The 12618-nt window shown below is 37.9% G+C and overlaps 1 protein-coding gene and 1 long non-coding RNA gene across 2 annotated transcripts in view; one reads left to right on the forward strand and one right to left on the reverse strand.

The window, feature by feature from the left end:
- The window catches only part of LOC136844934 (uncharacterized), a 28386-nt gene extending 17685 nt beyond the window's left edge, over nt 1-10701 (reverse strand). The window contains exons 1-2 of the mRNA XM_067114321.1: nt 9819-10701; nt 9444-9656 (exon numbers count right to left, since the gene is read on the reverse strand). Of these exons, the coding sequence (XP_066970422.1) occupies nt 9444-9446 (3 nt within the window). The 5' untranslated portion in view covers nt 9447-9656; nt 9819-10701. The remainder of the gene's footprint in view (nt 1-9443; nt 9657-9818) is intronic.
- LOC136844950 (uncharacterized) overlaps nt 1-12618 on the forward strand; it is a 19676-nt gene continuing 7058 nt past the window's right edge. The window contains exon 1 of the long non-coding RNA XR_010855020.1: nt 1-140. This is a non-coding gene — a long non-coding RNA (uncharacterized lncRNA). The remainder of the gene's footprint in view (nt 141-12618) is intronic.

Consider the following 12618-nt stretch of genomic DNA (forward strand, 5'->3'; position numbering starts at 1 on the left):
CAGTCAATCAGTGCATGATTAACCATTAAATCTCCAGTTGATTTGACTTTAAATCTTTTCTGGCAATTGGGACAAGCCATCGCTTCTCGGGCAATGAGGTCATCAGTACACTCGGTGCAAAAATGATGGGAGCAGGGCAGGTGAGAGGGCGCCTGTATCATCGTTGAACAATGACAGCAGACTCACAAAAAGTGAACTGAAGTGACTGCCAAAGATAGATCTATGTTAGTACATGGATGTAAGCATATGTACACGCCTCATATTACTTACATGGACGATAATAGTCGCACACACCGAGCAATAAAAATTGATAAAAAAAGGCTTTCCTTTTAGGAGGCCACAAGAGTACGGCCCTCTATTACACATATCGTATCATTCAAGATGAACCTATTCATATGGAACAAACACCACAGGCCACTTTTGATTCTGAAATTCAGCCTAAAGAATATGGTGTTCATTAGAAGCAAGAGAAATGGAAGGAATAGAGAAAAGAAGAGGTCTTACTTATTAAAACAAAAAAATAATTAATAGCTAAAAATGTATTAAATGCAGAAGAAGCATTAAGGCAGTAACACGTACGTCTTCACTTGAACTTTTGAAGTTCCAAGTGTGCGACATCTCAGGAGACCTCTTCCACAGTCAGTGGTGTGAGGGAATAAAGAGCCTCTGGAACTGAGAAGTTCGACAGCGATACATATTTACTGCATGGTGATGTTGCTCAGCAATCTGGATGCTCCAGATAAATCGTGAGATCAGGATCTATTGAATGTGAAAGATCTCTGCTGAAATACCCACATATGAAAAAGTGACAAGAGACTAAACTAATCATTGGTCCAAGTCATAACTGCTACTATTAGGAAACAGAAACCTCCACCATGTGAACCACTTTATCAAAAGAGATAAATCTCTGGCAGCTCAGTATTATCCACACCGGAGAACAGTATTCTGGTAATGGAAGCACAAATGACCTTAAACAGAATTGCACTGATTTTATCACTTTTATAAATAAATGGGGCCTTAAGAAAAATACCTAACTTTCGTGCAGCATTTGTTGAAACTTTCATTAGATGTTCCTCAAAAGTAAGATAGTTACAGTAAAATAGTTAAAGCTTCTGAGTCAAAAGTCACACTTGAAATAAAGCTTCAGCCTCATGCATCAATGTTCCATCCACCTGAAGGGGAGGATGGGTTGGAAATTCAGTGAGTTCTGCTAAGGTTTCCGTTTTACTAGAGTTCAGTCTCATACCCCCCCTGACTACTCCATTCACTGATCCGGTCCATGTCCCGACTGAGGCTGAGGGCAGCATCATTTCTCATAAGTTGAGACTTTACTATGCCTACAAGTGCTGCATCTTGGGCATACTGAACAATCTTGTGCTCCAGGCCAACAATCATATCGTTTGCACACGCCAAAAATAACAGTGGACCTAGAATACTACCTGGAACTCAGACACAATAGGTCTTGGTTCACTAAAAGTCCATCAACAACCAACTCGCTGCTACCTACCTGTAAGGAAATCTTGAAGTAATCCTCGAAACATATCGCTTCTCCAAAGTTAAAAAAGTGAAATCATACGTAACATGTTTTACTAAACTGAAAGTAGCACTAAAATCTATTTGAATTACCCTGCACTCAAAACCCATATCAAGGTTCTCTTGCAAATGGCTTGACATGTTTAAAAGTACACTGCAGGTACCTAACTGCTTCTATATGCATATTGACTATCAGCTAGCAACCTTTAGATCTCTCATACTTATACGGTGGCTTAAAAATAAGTTTGTCAGCAACTTTGGAGAGCACTAAAAGAATAGAAATTGACCTGTAGTTAGTGCAGTCTGCAGATATGCAGCGCTTTGGAACAGGCACTGTATTACTAAGCTTGCTCTCATTCTCAGATACTACGTCGACATAAAAATCTATAGACTTTACAAATCTTGGGAGACAACACACTGGAAACTTTTTCAAAAAACAAGGGGAAGAAACCATCAGGATCTTCTCCACCCCAGCTATCAAGATTATCCAGAATTTTCTTGACATCCTCAGAGCGAAATGCAAATTTGGTATGAAGAGGTTCAGGATGTCAAGTATCAGGGAAAGGAACATCCAGTTCTATTCGCTACACGGCGATACTAAAAAAAAAATAGTTTAATTTTCATTTGAACGATTTTGTCCATGTGTTAAATTTGGTCTGTCTGTCATGGTAAGCTGGTTTACATGCATCATCAAATCATGGCTGGTCATTTATCCTGAATTTGATTACCTTTCTAGGGGCATAGCTTATTAAAATTGCCACTAGCACTTGGTTTAACTTCTTCTTTGAATCAGGATCTGATATAGCATTTGAAATATTAAGTGCCTGACAAGCTTCAATAAAGCATTCCCAACTGGCTCTAGCTTTCAGCCAGACCTTTTTTCAAATAGTGGCATTAGGAATATACTGATTGACAGATATGTCCATCTCCATGGTGCAATGACCAGAAGTGCCTGTATGTATACTCACAGACCTTGGACGTCACAATAATAGCTGGAACATCTGTGAATATGAGGTTTAATCTATTACCAGGAATATGCATGGCTCGTAAGTTAGCTGGACAAAATCGGAGGATACACAGAACTCAAAGAGCAGATCAGCCATGTTGATCTATGGAATTTGAATTTAGCCACTCACTGTGATGTGCATTACAGTCTCCACAAATATCAAATGAACCCTCCGAACCCTAAGACTGAGCCAGTCATATAAACAATCATCAATATTTGGAGTGTGACACAGCAGATATGTAAACATTGTAGAACTTACTGAAAATTTTGAAACAAAGAACTTCATGGCAACTACACTCCAAATTTTTCTGGCGATAAATAGGTTATCCAGATTTTTTGTATACAGCCATGCCTTGCGTATGCGGGATGTTGCGACAATAAATAAAATCAAGGCCATCAAACTTCACGATTAAAAATTCAACCTTTGACTTGTTACTGCTTACAAGAGTCTCAAATAAAAATATCAAATAGTGGTTGAAGGGGCAAATTTGGAGACCAAGAAAATTTGACATTAAGCCTCGAATATTTGAGCAAAGTGCTTTGAAATTTTTCTTACTGCAGTGAGTAACAAGCCCAAGGTTCAGATCAATGTCTCCCAAAAGAATTAATGTTAACAACATAAAATCAGTAGCATAACTAATAAATAGACTCATAAAAACAGTAACATTATAAAGATCAACAGAACAATAAAGAACAATACCACCAACAACAACAACAGTATATACCTTATAAAAATTCTGTTGAAAGTATATATAAACATGATCATATGTCATTGAAAAAAACGCCAGAAGCACCTGGTCGACAAGGTGGGGCCGGCACACCTTGTTAGGCAAACAAGAAATCGGCCAGGTTTGCCACAACCACTGGGGGAAGACAGTTAGGATGAATATAGAAATTATAAAATGCTCAGCAGGAAAAGATCAGGTAAAGAAAAAGGCACTTTCCTGATATCCAACAAAGCAACTTGAAAAAACAAGAAAGTGAAAGAAGAAGAGGATAAATGCCTGATTGTACCCTCAGGCAAGGGAACTCAAACCCAAGATCACTGAAGGCCACAGCTGTGGCACAGTACTAGGTTGGAGAACAAGGTTTGAATTCAGAGTAATCTTTTCTTAGAGGGGTTGCCTACCAAGGCTATAGGGGGACCTTCTGCCCACTGGTTTGGTTTCACACTATCTTTCTCCTGGAAGAGTTGCCTGCCAAGACTAAAGTCTCTCTTCTACCTTAGCTTATCTACAAGTTCCCTGTAATACAGTCGTTAGACCCATGGCTTTCCTTTACAGCATCTTAGTACTCGCCCAGTTGGTTGAATTGTCACCTTCATGTACACACCACCCGATTATTATTTATCCCCCCGTTGGTTGAATTGTCACCCTCATGTACACACCACTCCATTATTAGTTAGTCTCTGTACCTTAGTCTCTATACTTCTTCTTGCAGCTTCAAGGGTCACTCCCACAAGCATGATCAGCCTGTCATTACTTGCCGTGTGTGTGTGTGTGTGTGTGTGTGTAAGGGACAGAGTAATGAGAGAAGACAGAAGTGGCTAAGAGGTTGGAGGGACAAGGAAAAGATGGATGGTTGAAAAAAAAGGGGGGGCTGGAAGGGGACAGGGGGAAAGAGAAGGGAGAGGAGGGAGAATGGGAAAAGGGGTAAGGGAGGACGAGGGGGAGGAGGAGTTGAGACGATTATTAAACTTCCTATGAGGACATGGGGTACGACAAAAAAAAAAAAATAAAAAATAGGACATAAAAAAAGGATTCAGTACCATTTGGCACCAGCTTGAACACATAAACAAGCAAACAAACAATATACACCTTTTCTCAATAGGTTAACAGCCTTGTCCACAGCGGCCCTCATGTAAATCAGTAATAAATACTTGCCACCGGTTTCCATCTCTTTTGTTAACCTTCAACAAAATACCTCCAAAGACACTATGTACTTGTGTAAAAACATCTCTATTACAAGTCCACCTCATCAGGATTATGGAATTAATGAGCTTATGGGCAACAATTTGTCAATTAGATTTTTCTTACTGAACTTTGTAGAAAATGGATGTATATGATGCTGTATACATGAAATACTGTATATTGAGAAATTTAGTGAAATAATCAGAAATTTCAAGTTTTTAGTTCATATTTCCGTTAATCCTTGGGGGGGGGTATGTTGTAACCATGATATCCCTCGAGGCTTCCCTGTGTGAAACAAAATATGATAAATTTATCACATTATTTCGGTTATTTTTATAAGTTTTCTCATCAGCAATTCATCATGTACACCATATTAAAAATTGTTTAGTAATAAATTCCATTATTTATGATACATGTGGATTTCTTCCTTACAATTACCCAAATTGTGAATACGACGAATGGAACTGAAACTTACTATTTACTATAAGCTACAGCATAGCACTCTTGCTAAATTATTTTCCACTAACATACAGAGTATCACTCTCAGTAAATCACTTTTCCCTAACATTATGGTGTAACATTCTCAGCAAATCACTTTTCACTAAACTAGAGTATATCGTTCCCGATAAATTGCTTTCATTATCCCATAGTGTAACGCTCATGGTAAGTCACTTTCCACTAACCTATACAGTAGGCTAACGTTCTCGGTAAATCACTTTCCACTGAACTGTAGCGTAACATTTTAAGTTAATAATTTTCCAGTACCCTATAGCATAAGGCTATCTTTAAATCACTATTCACTAACCTATAGAGCAGTGTTCTTAGTAAATCACGTTTCACTCACCTAGAAAGTAGCAGTTTTGGTGAATAACTGTTCACTAACCTATATTATTCTTGGTAAATCACTGTTTACTAACCTATGATGTTCTTGGTAAATCACTTATCACTAACCTATAGAGTATAGAGTATCATTCTCGGTAAATCACTTTCCACTAGTCTAGAGAGTAACAATCTCAGTAAATCACATTCCACTAACCGATAGAGAAGGGTTCTTGGTAAATCACTTTCCACTAACCTATAGAGTAGCATTCATGGTAAATCACTTTCCACTAACCTATAGAGTAACGTTCACGGTAAATCACTTTCCACCAACCAATAGAGTAGTGTTCATGGTAAATCACTTTCCACCAACCAATAGAGTAGCGTTCATGGTAAATTACTTTCCACCAACCAATAGAGTAGCGTTCATGGTAAATCACTTTCCACCAACCAATAGAGTAGCATTCACGGTAAATCACTTTCCACTAACCTATAGAGTAACGTTCAAGGTAAATCTCTTTCCACTAACACATAGAGTAACGTTCTTGGTAAATGACTGTTCACTAACCTATAATGTTCTTGGTAAATCACTGTTCACTGGCCTGTAATGTAGCATTCTTGGTATATCACTGTTCACTAACCTATTGAGTAGCATTCCTGGTAAATCACTTTCCACTAACCTATTGAGTAGCGTTCATGGTAAATCCTTTCACTAATAACAGGTAGCATTCTGTTAAATCACTTTTTCACTAACCTATAGAGTAACGTTCATGGTAAAATCACTTTCCACTAACCTATTGATAGCATTTCCTGGTAAAATCAACCACTAACCTGCTAGGTAGCGTTCATTGTAAATCACTGTTCACTTTAGCCTACTAGAGTAGCGTTCTTGGTAAATCACTTTCCATAAACCTATAAATGCGCGTTCCTGGTAAATTCCTTTCCACTAACCTATAGAGTAACGTTCATGGTAAATCCCTTTCCACTAACCTATAGAGTAGCGTTCATGGTAAATCCCTTTCCACTAACCTATAGAGTAACGTTCATGGTAAATCCCTTTCCACTAACCTATAGAGTAACGTTCATGGTAAATCACTTTCCACTAACCTATAGTGTGGCGTTTACTGGTAAATCCACCATAACCTATGAGGTAACGTTCATGGTAAATCCCTTTCCACTAACCTATAGAGTAGCGTTCATGGTAAATACCTTTCCACTAACCTATAATGTTCATGGTAAATCCCTTTCCACTAACCTATACAGTAACGTTCATGGTAAATCACTTTCCACTAACCTACAGAGTAATGTTCTTGGTAAATCACTGTTCACTGACCTATAGAGTAGCGTTCCTGGTAAATCACTGTTCACTGACCTATAGAGTAGCGTTCCTGGTAAATCACTTTCCACTAACCTATACAGTAACGTTCATGGTAAATCACTTTCCACTAACCTATACAGTAACATTCTTGGTAAATCACTTTCCACTAACCTACAGAGTAATGTTCTTGGTAAATCACTGTTCACTAACCTATAGAGTAGCGTTCTTGGTAAATCACTTTCCACTAACCTATAGAGTAGCGTTCATGGTAAATCACTTTCCACTAAACTATAGAGTAACGTTCATGGTAAATCATTTTCCACTAACCTTTAGAGTAACGTTCTTGGTAAATCACTTTCCACTAATCAATAGAGTAATGTTCTTGGCAAATCACTGTTCACTAACTTGTAGTGTAGCATTCTTGGTAAATCACTTTCCACTAACCTATAGAGTAGCGTTCATGGTAAATCACTTTCCACTAACCTATAGAGTAACGTTCTTGGTAAATCACTTTCCACTAACCTACAGAGTAACATTCTTGGTAAATCACTGTTCACTGTCCTGTAGTGTAGCATTCTTGGTAAATCACTTTCCACTAACCTATAGAATAGCATTCCTGGTAAATCACTTTCCACTAACCTACAGAGTAACGTTCTTGGTAAATCACTTTCCACCAACCTATAAAGTAGTGTTCTTGGTAAATCACTTTCCACCAACCTATAGAGTAGCGTTCTTGGTAAACCACTTCCACTGGCCTGGAAGTGGCGTTCTTGGAAATCGCTGCTAACGTCGGTATGAAATGCTTGTTCTTGGTAAATCATTCCACCCAACCTGCCGAGTGGCGTTCTCGGTAAATCACTTTCCGCTAACCTATAGAGTAACGTTCTTAGTAAATCACTTTCCACCAACCTATAGAGGAGCATTCTTGGTAAATCACTTTCCCCTAACCTAAAGAATAACGTTCTTGGTAAATCACTTTCCACCAACCTGTGGAGGAGCGTTCTTGGTAAATAATTTTCCTCTAACCTGTAATGTTCTCGGTAAATCACTTTCCACTAACCTATAGAGTAGCGTTCTCGGTAAATCACCTTCCACTAACCTATAGAGTAGCGTTCTCGGTAAATCACTTTCCACTAACCTATAGAGTAGCGTTCTTTGTAATTCACTGTTCACTAACCAGAGAACTGCTACAAGCCTGTTTAGCGGCTGTATGGGGGATTGCTATAACCCTCTTCAGAGCGCCATTTTCTATCTCTTCTCACAAATTACCTCACGACAATACTTGACTTGTAATATTTTTCCATGACAAAACTATTTATCCGGTAGAAGTTTTAATATTTTGAACTTTACTTTACCTATATATATTTATGTATAATATAAACATTTCCCCATAGGCTAAATTTTAATTTTAATAAAGGAAAATAGTGAAATGCAGTTGACAGTCACAATTTGTATTAAATCAATATATTAAAAGCACGCACAATAACAAAAATATAGCAGTATACACACACACACACACACACACACACACACACACACACACACACACACACATCACAACATATTATGCTGTTCAGTAAGGGAAATAAAAGATGCGGCAACTCTCAAAACCTACGTTGGTACGCGGTTGCTTAGTCTAATCTAAATTATAGCAACATTCCTAAATTGTTTTGTTTTCCTCTGAGTATCTGATGAGTGGTTGTTTAAAATAAAGGGTAATAAACTTAGGAAGTAGTATGAGTTATCATCATTATATGTGTTTATTTTGTATTTGCTATCTAAAGCTCTATTTTGATAACAATGAAAGCTCATACTGTTTTCTATGTTCTTGTTACTTTGTCACTTTTTTGTTGCCATGACAATAAGAGCAATGGTAACAAGTTACTATACAAATAGAGAAAAAATACCTAAGAAGCAAATAAAGTATTTTTTAACAATAAATGCTACTATAGCAACTATAAAGATCATTCATTTTTCGAGAAGTGAAAATATTCTATATAATAGGATTGGAAAATATAAAAGTAATTTTCAATATCATTACATTCTCCGATATACAGTACAATAAGCTGTAATGGTTACTTGTCAAAATAGGCTAAAATACCAAAAACGTAACATGGATTGTAGTAAGTAAATGCTCTACCCCTTACAAGGGCGAACAACAAGCCTGTAATGCCCAAAACCCTTCCCCACCAGTGTAACAACTGACAGCCCAACTGGATCTGTTCACAGGACAAAATGCCACGTAGTGCAATAAAACTAACTCTGATGATGTACAATAAACTAACAAAGAGAAAGCGGGAAACAATATTTTGATGGTAAATGCACGAAGTAATTACAAAGGCGTTGGTAAAGTTACGCATTAGATTCTGAAGAGTGTAACGGTTTTGTTAAGACAGCCGCACCACTACGCTCTTGTACTATGATATTGACGCATTTCTCAGGTTAACACTTGGCATAACTTACTCTGTTAATCACTTTCCGATAATCTATAGAGTAACATCCTCGGTAAATCACTTTCCACTACCTTAAAGGGTAGCGTTCTTGGTAAATCACACTAACCTATAGAGTACCGTTCTTGGTAAATCACTTTCCACTACCTTATTGGGTAGCGTTCTTGGCAAATCACTTTCAACTAACCTGTAGAGTAGCATTCTTGCTAAATCACCTTCCACTAACTTATAGAGTAGCGTTCTTGGTAAATCACTTTCCACTAAGCTATTGAGCAGCATTCTTGGTAAATCACTTTCCACTACCTTATAGAGTAGCGTTCTCCGTAAATCACTTCCCACTAACCGATAGCGTAACGCTCTCGGTAGCCTTTTCAACGCATGATATGCGACCCACAAATCACACTTACCATTGCGAAGTTGTAGTGAATGTCCTCTTTTATCTAAAACGCTGAAATGAGGTTGGATGTTCGAAAACAAGTCTTTGCGGTCTGTTGCTTGAGGGAGCCACTCATGATATGCGCACTAGCGGGAGTGGAGTCTAGTGGGCGGGTTCGGCTGTCGACGTTTTGAGAATACGTTCATGATTCGGACGGGTGGCTTTATCACTGTTTGTCTCTATGCTGAGTGAAATTTAGTAAAGTGAGCATTTATTAGTTGGCTATGGTTATTTGCAATATGAGTTTTCAGTTATTTAAACGTACACACAATTGTTGTTTGTGGTTTTATTTAGCAAACTAAAATGTGCTGTTAAAGGGAAAATTTTTAACTTGCATTTCTCTTACCAGCCTTAATGTTGGGCGGGGTGGGAGGAAGCCGTTCAGGTTCAGCCCGAGTTCCCCAGTCATGTACACGTCACCTCCGAACTACAGTTGCCGTTTGCTGCATTTTTTTCATAACTTCATTTCTGCATTTTTTTTTTTTTTTTTGACAACTACATTTGAGCATTTTTTTATGACTACATTTTACTGAGTGATAATTCAGTGAACTACATTTCACTGAATGATAATTCAGTGAGGTGTAGTTATAGCTTAAGCTAGTCGTATGTCAGCAGTCTCTCTCTCTCTCTCTCTCTCTCTCTCTCTCTCTCTCTCTCTCTCTCTCACACACACACACACACACACAACCAACCAACACACACACTCGTCAACAGTATATGTTTGAATGATAATTCTTTCATAACTTTTAATCTTTCCATCAAGACGAATACTCTTTTTACTGTTTTTTTTTTTTTTTTTTTTTTTTTTTGGTTAGGTCCACGAAAGAAACGTCTTTAGTTTAATGTGAATCTGATGCAAGTGACAAAGACTCAGCCAATGTCCGTTTTCAGACATACGACTTCGATGGCCGTGTACATGCTTGCTAAACCTTTCGTCCCGTTCAGGACGCCAATTCTTCCTGTGCCATTGTGTGATGTTACCACACCCTGCTTCGCGGCAACGTTGAAACCCCCTCCACCAGACGAAGTTGCTCACTCGCCAATTCTTGCTTCGAGCACATCCCCAGAGCAGCCAAAACAGTCGTGACTCAGCAGCATTGGCAACGAACATGCAGCGCTTTGTTGCATCTTGATTTCTGTTGTTAATCATCTGCCATTTCATATTTACCTTTTGTTTGATATTGAAGTGTTTTTAATGAAATGGAGTAAATCAGGTTATCCGATACTGGCTCTCTCTCTCTCTCTCTCTCTCTCTCTCTCTCTCTCTCTCTCTCTCTCTCTCTCAATACTTTCGACGTTTGACCTTGTACCAAATTCATATAGTTCTGTTTAATGTTTTGCTATATTTAATTATGTCAGTTTTAGAATAAAACAAAGAAGCTTCTTTCCATAATTATTCATCTGAAAATATGAAGGTGAACATTTTTTTTCTTTTTTTGATAAACAAAAATGACTGCTACTTTTCCTCTACTGTTATGCTTCTTAATTCTGTTTTTGCTGCCGTTTCTTGCGATTTCTACAGCCTTCACTCCTCTGAGAGGCTGGCCTATCTCTTTTGTCAGATTCAGACTTCCCTGTTTTGTTCTTTACTGTCTGCTTGATGTCTTCCAATTTCAGTTACACACACAATAAGCGTCTTTGTAGCTCGTTGAATAATGATAACCCGCCACCAGCATTGCAGTTTGGGTTTTCTGAAGGTCTTGGTAATTGTGGTGCACTCTTGTCAATATCTATCGACTTGTAGAGTGCTCTGCAGAAGCACTCATGGTCGGTCTAGAATTTAATGTATTCTTGACCGTGTGATTCACGAAGCACTACAAGCTAAGATTTTTGGGAATTGATGGATCTTTTTTTTATTATTTTAAAAGAATTTTTTAATAGAGCCCAAAAAGGGCCTGTGTTGATGGCCAGCATAGTAGCTTATTAATGTCATTTGAGTTGTTCCTCAGGGTTGTGTTCTTGGACCTTTGCTATTTATTATCTACACCAGTGATGTGTGACAAGGTCTCTAGAACAAACCGCCTGTGGCGATAGTGTTACTCTTCTAGCTGTTGTTCTTCATCCATGGGTAAGGTCTATGGTTGCAGAATCCTTGAATTGAGACCTGGCACGTATTCACGAGTGGGGTAGGAGGCTTTGGGGCATAAAATTTAACCTTTCTAAAACTCAAAAGTAGGTATTTATACGATCCAGAAGAGATATGTCATTTTCTAACACTGTATCAAGTTTAATGTTACTTAGTTGTTAGGAGTTTTATCTTGACTACACATAAAATGTGGAATGGCTTACCTAGAGCAGTTGTAGAATCTTCTAATCTCATATATATATATATATATATATATATATATATATATATATATATATATATATATATATATATATATATATATATATATATATATATATATATAATTGTGACGTTAATTATACAGCCAATATCATAGTAACAAACGGTGAATGCTAACGGTGCGCTTCCACCAACCAAGAATAGTTTCAGGGATGTCGACGTGATATTTACCGTCAGCTAAAAATAAAAACAAAAATAGTAGACTATAATCCTTTGCCATGAGACTATTCGACATATGCAAGTTTCAGACGTTCTATTTCAACAGAGATCTTTCGCATTCACAATTGGTCCCAGAGCCCCTTTATCTGGCGAGGGACACCAGATTCACTGAACAGCAGCACCAATATGCAGTAAATGTGCCTCGCTGCCGAACTTCTCAGTTCCAGAGGTCCTTCATCCTCACACTGTTGGACTGTGGAACAGCTTCCCTTCAGAGGATGTCGTGCAATTGGAACTTCAGAGGGTCAGGCGAAGGCGTAATGCATTACTACCCTAATACAATTCTCCTGCCATTTTATCACATTAATTAACTTATTTTCTTTTTATTTTTATAAGTGGGATCTCTCTCTTTTTTTTCTAATGCATTTCCCTTTACCAGTCTCCGCTTACTCCTTGCTAATGAACACCATATTCTTTGGAAGCTTGAATTTAAAGTCGATGGCCCCTGTGGGATTGTTCCATATGAATAGGTTACATTTGAATAACAATAAAAATAATAAGTTTATGACGGATCCCTAAAATTGTTCTCCAAGAAGTTACACTTTAGGCCACAGTTTACATTCCCGTTCTTGACTCCCTC

This window comes from Macrobrachium rosenbergii, chromosome 2 (assembly GCF_040412425.1).
Source record: "Macrobrachium rosenbergii isolate ZJJX-2024 chromosome 2, ASM4041242v1, whole genome shotgun sequence".
Lineage (NCBI taxonomy): Eukaryota > Metazoa > Arthropoda > Malacostraca > Decapoda > Palaemonidae > Macrobrachium > Macrobrachium rosenbergii.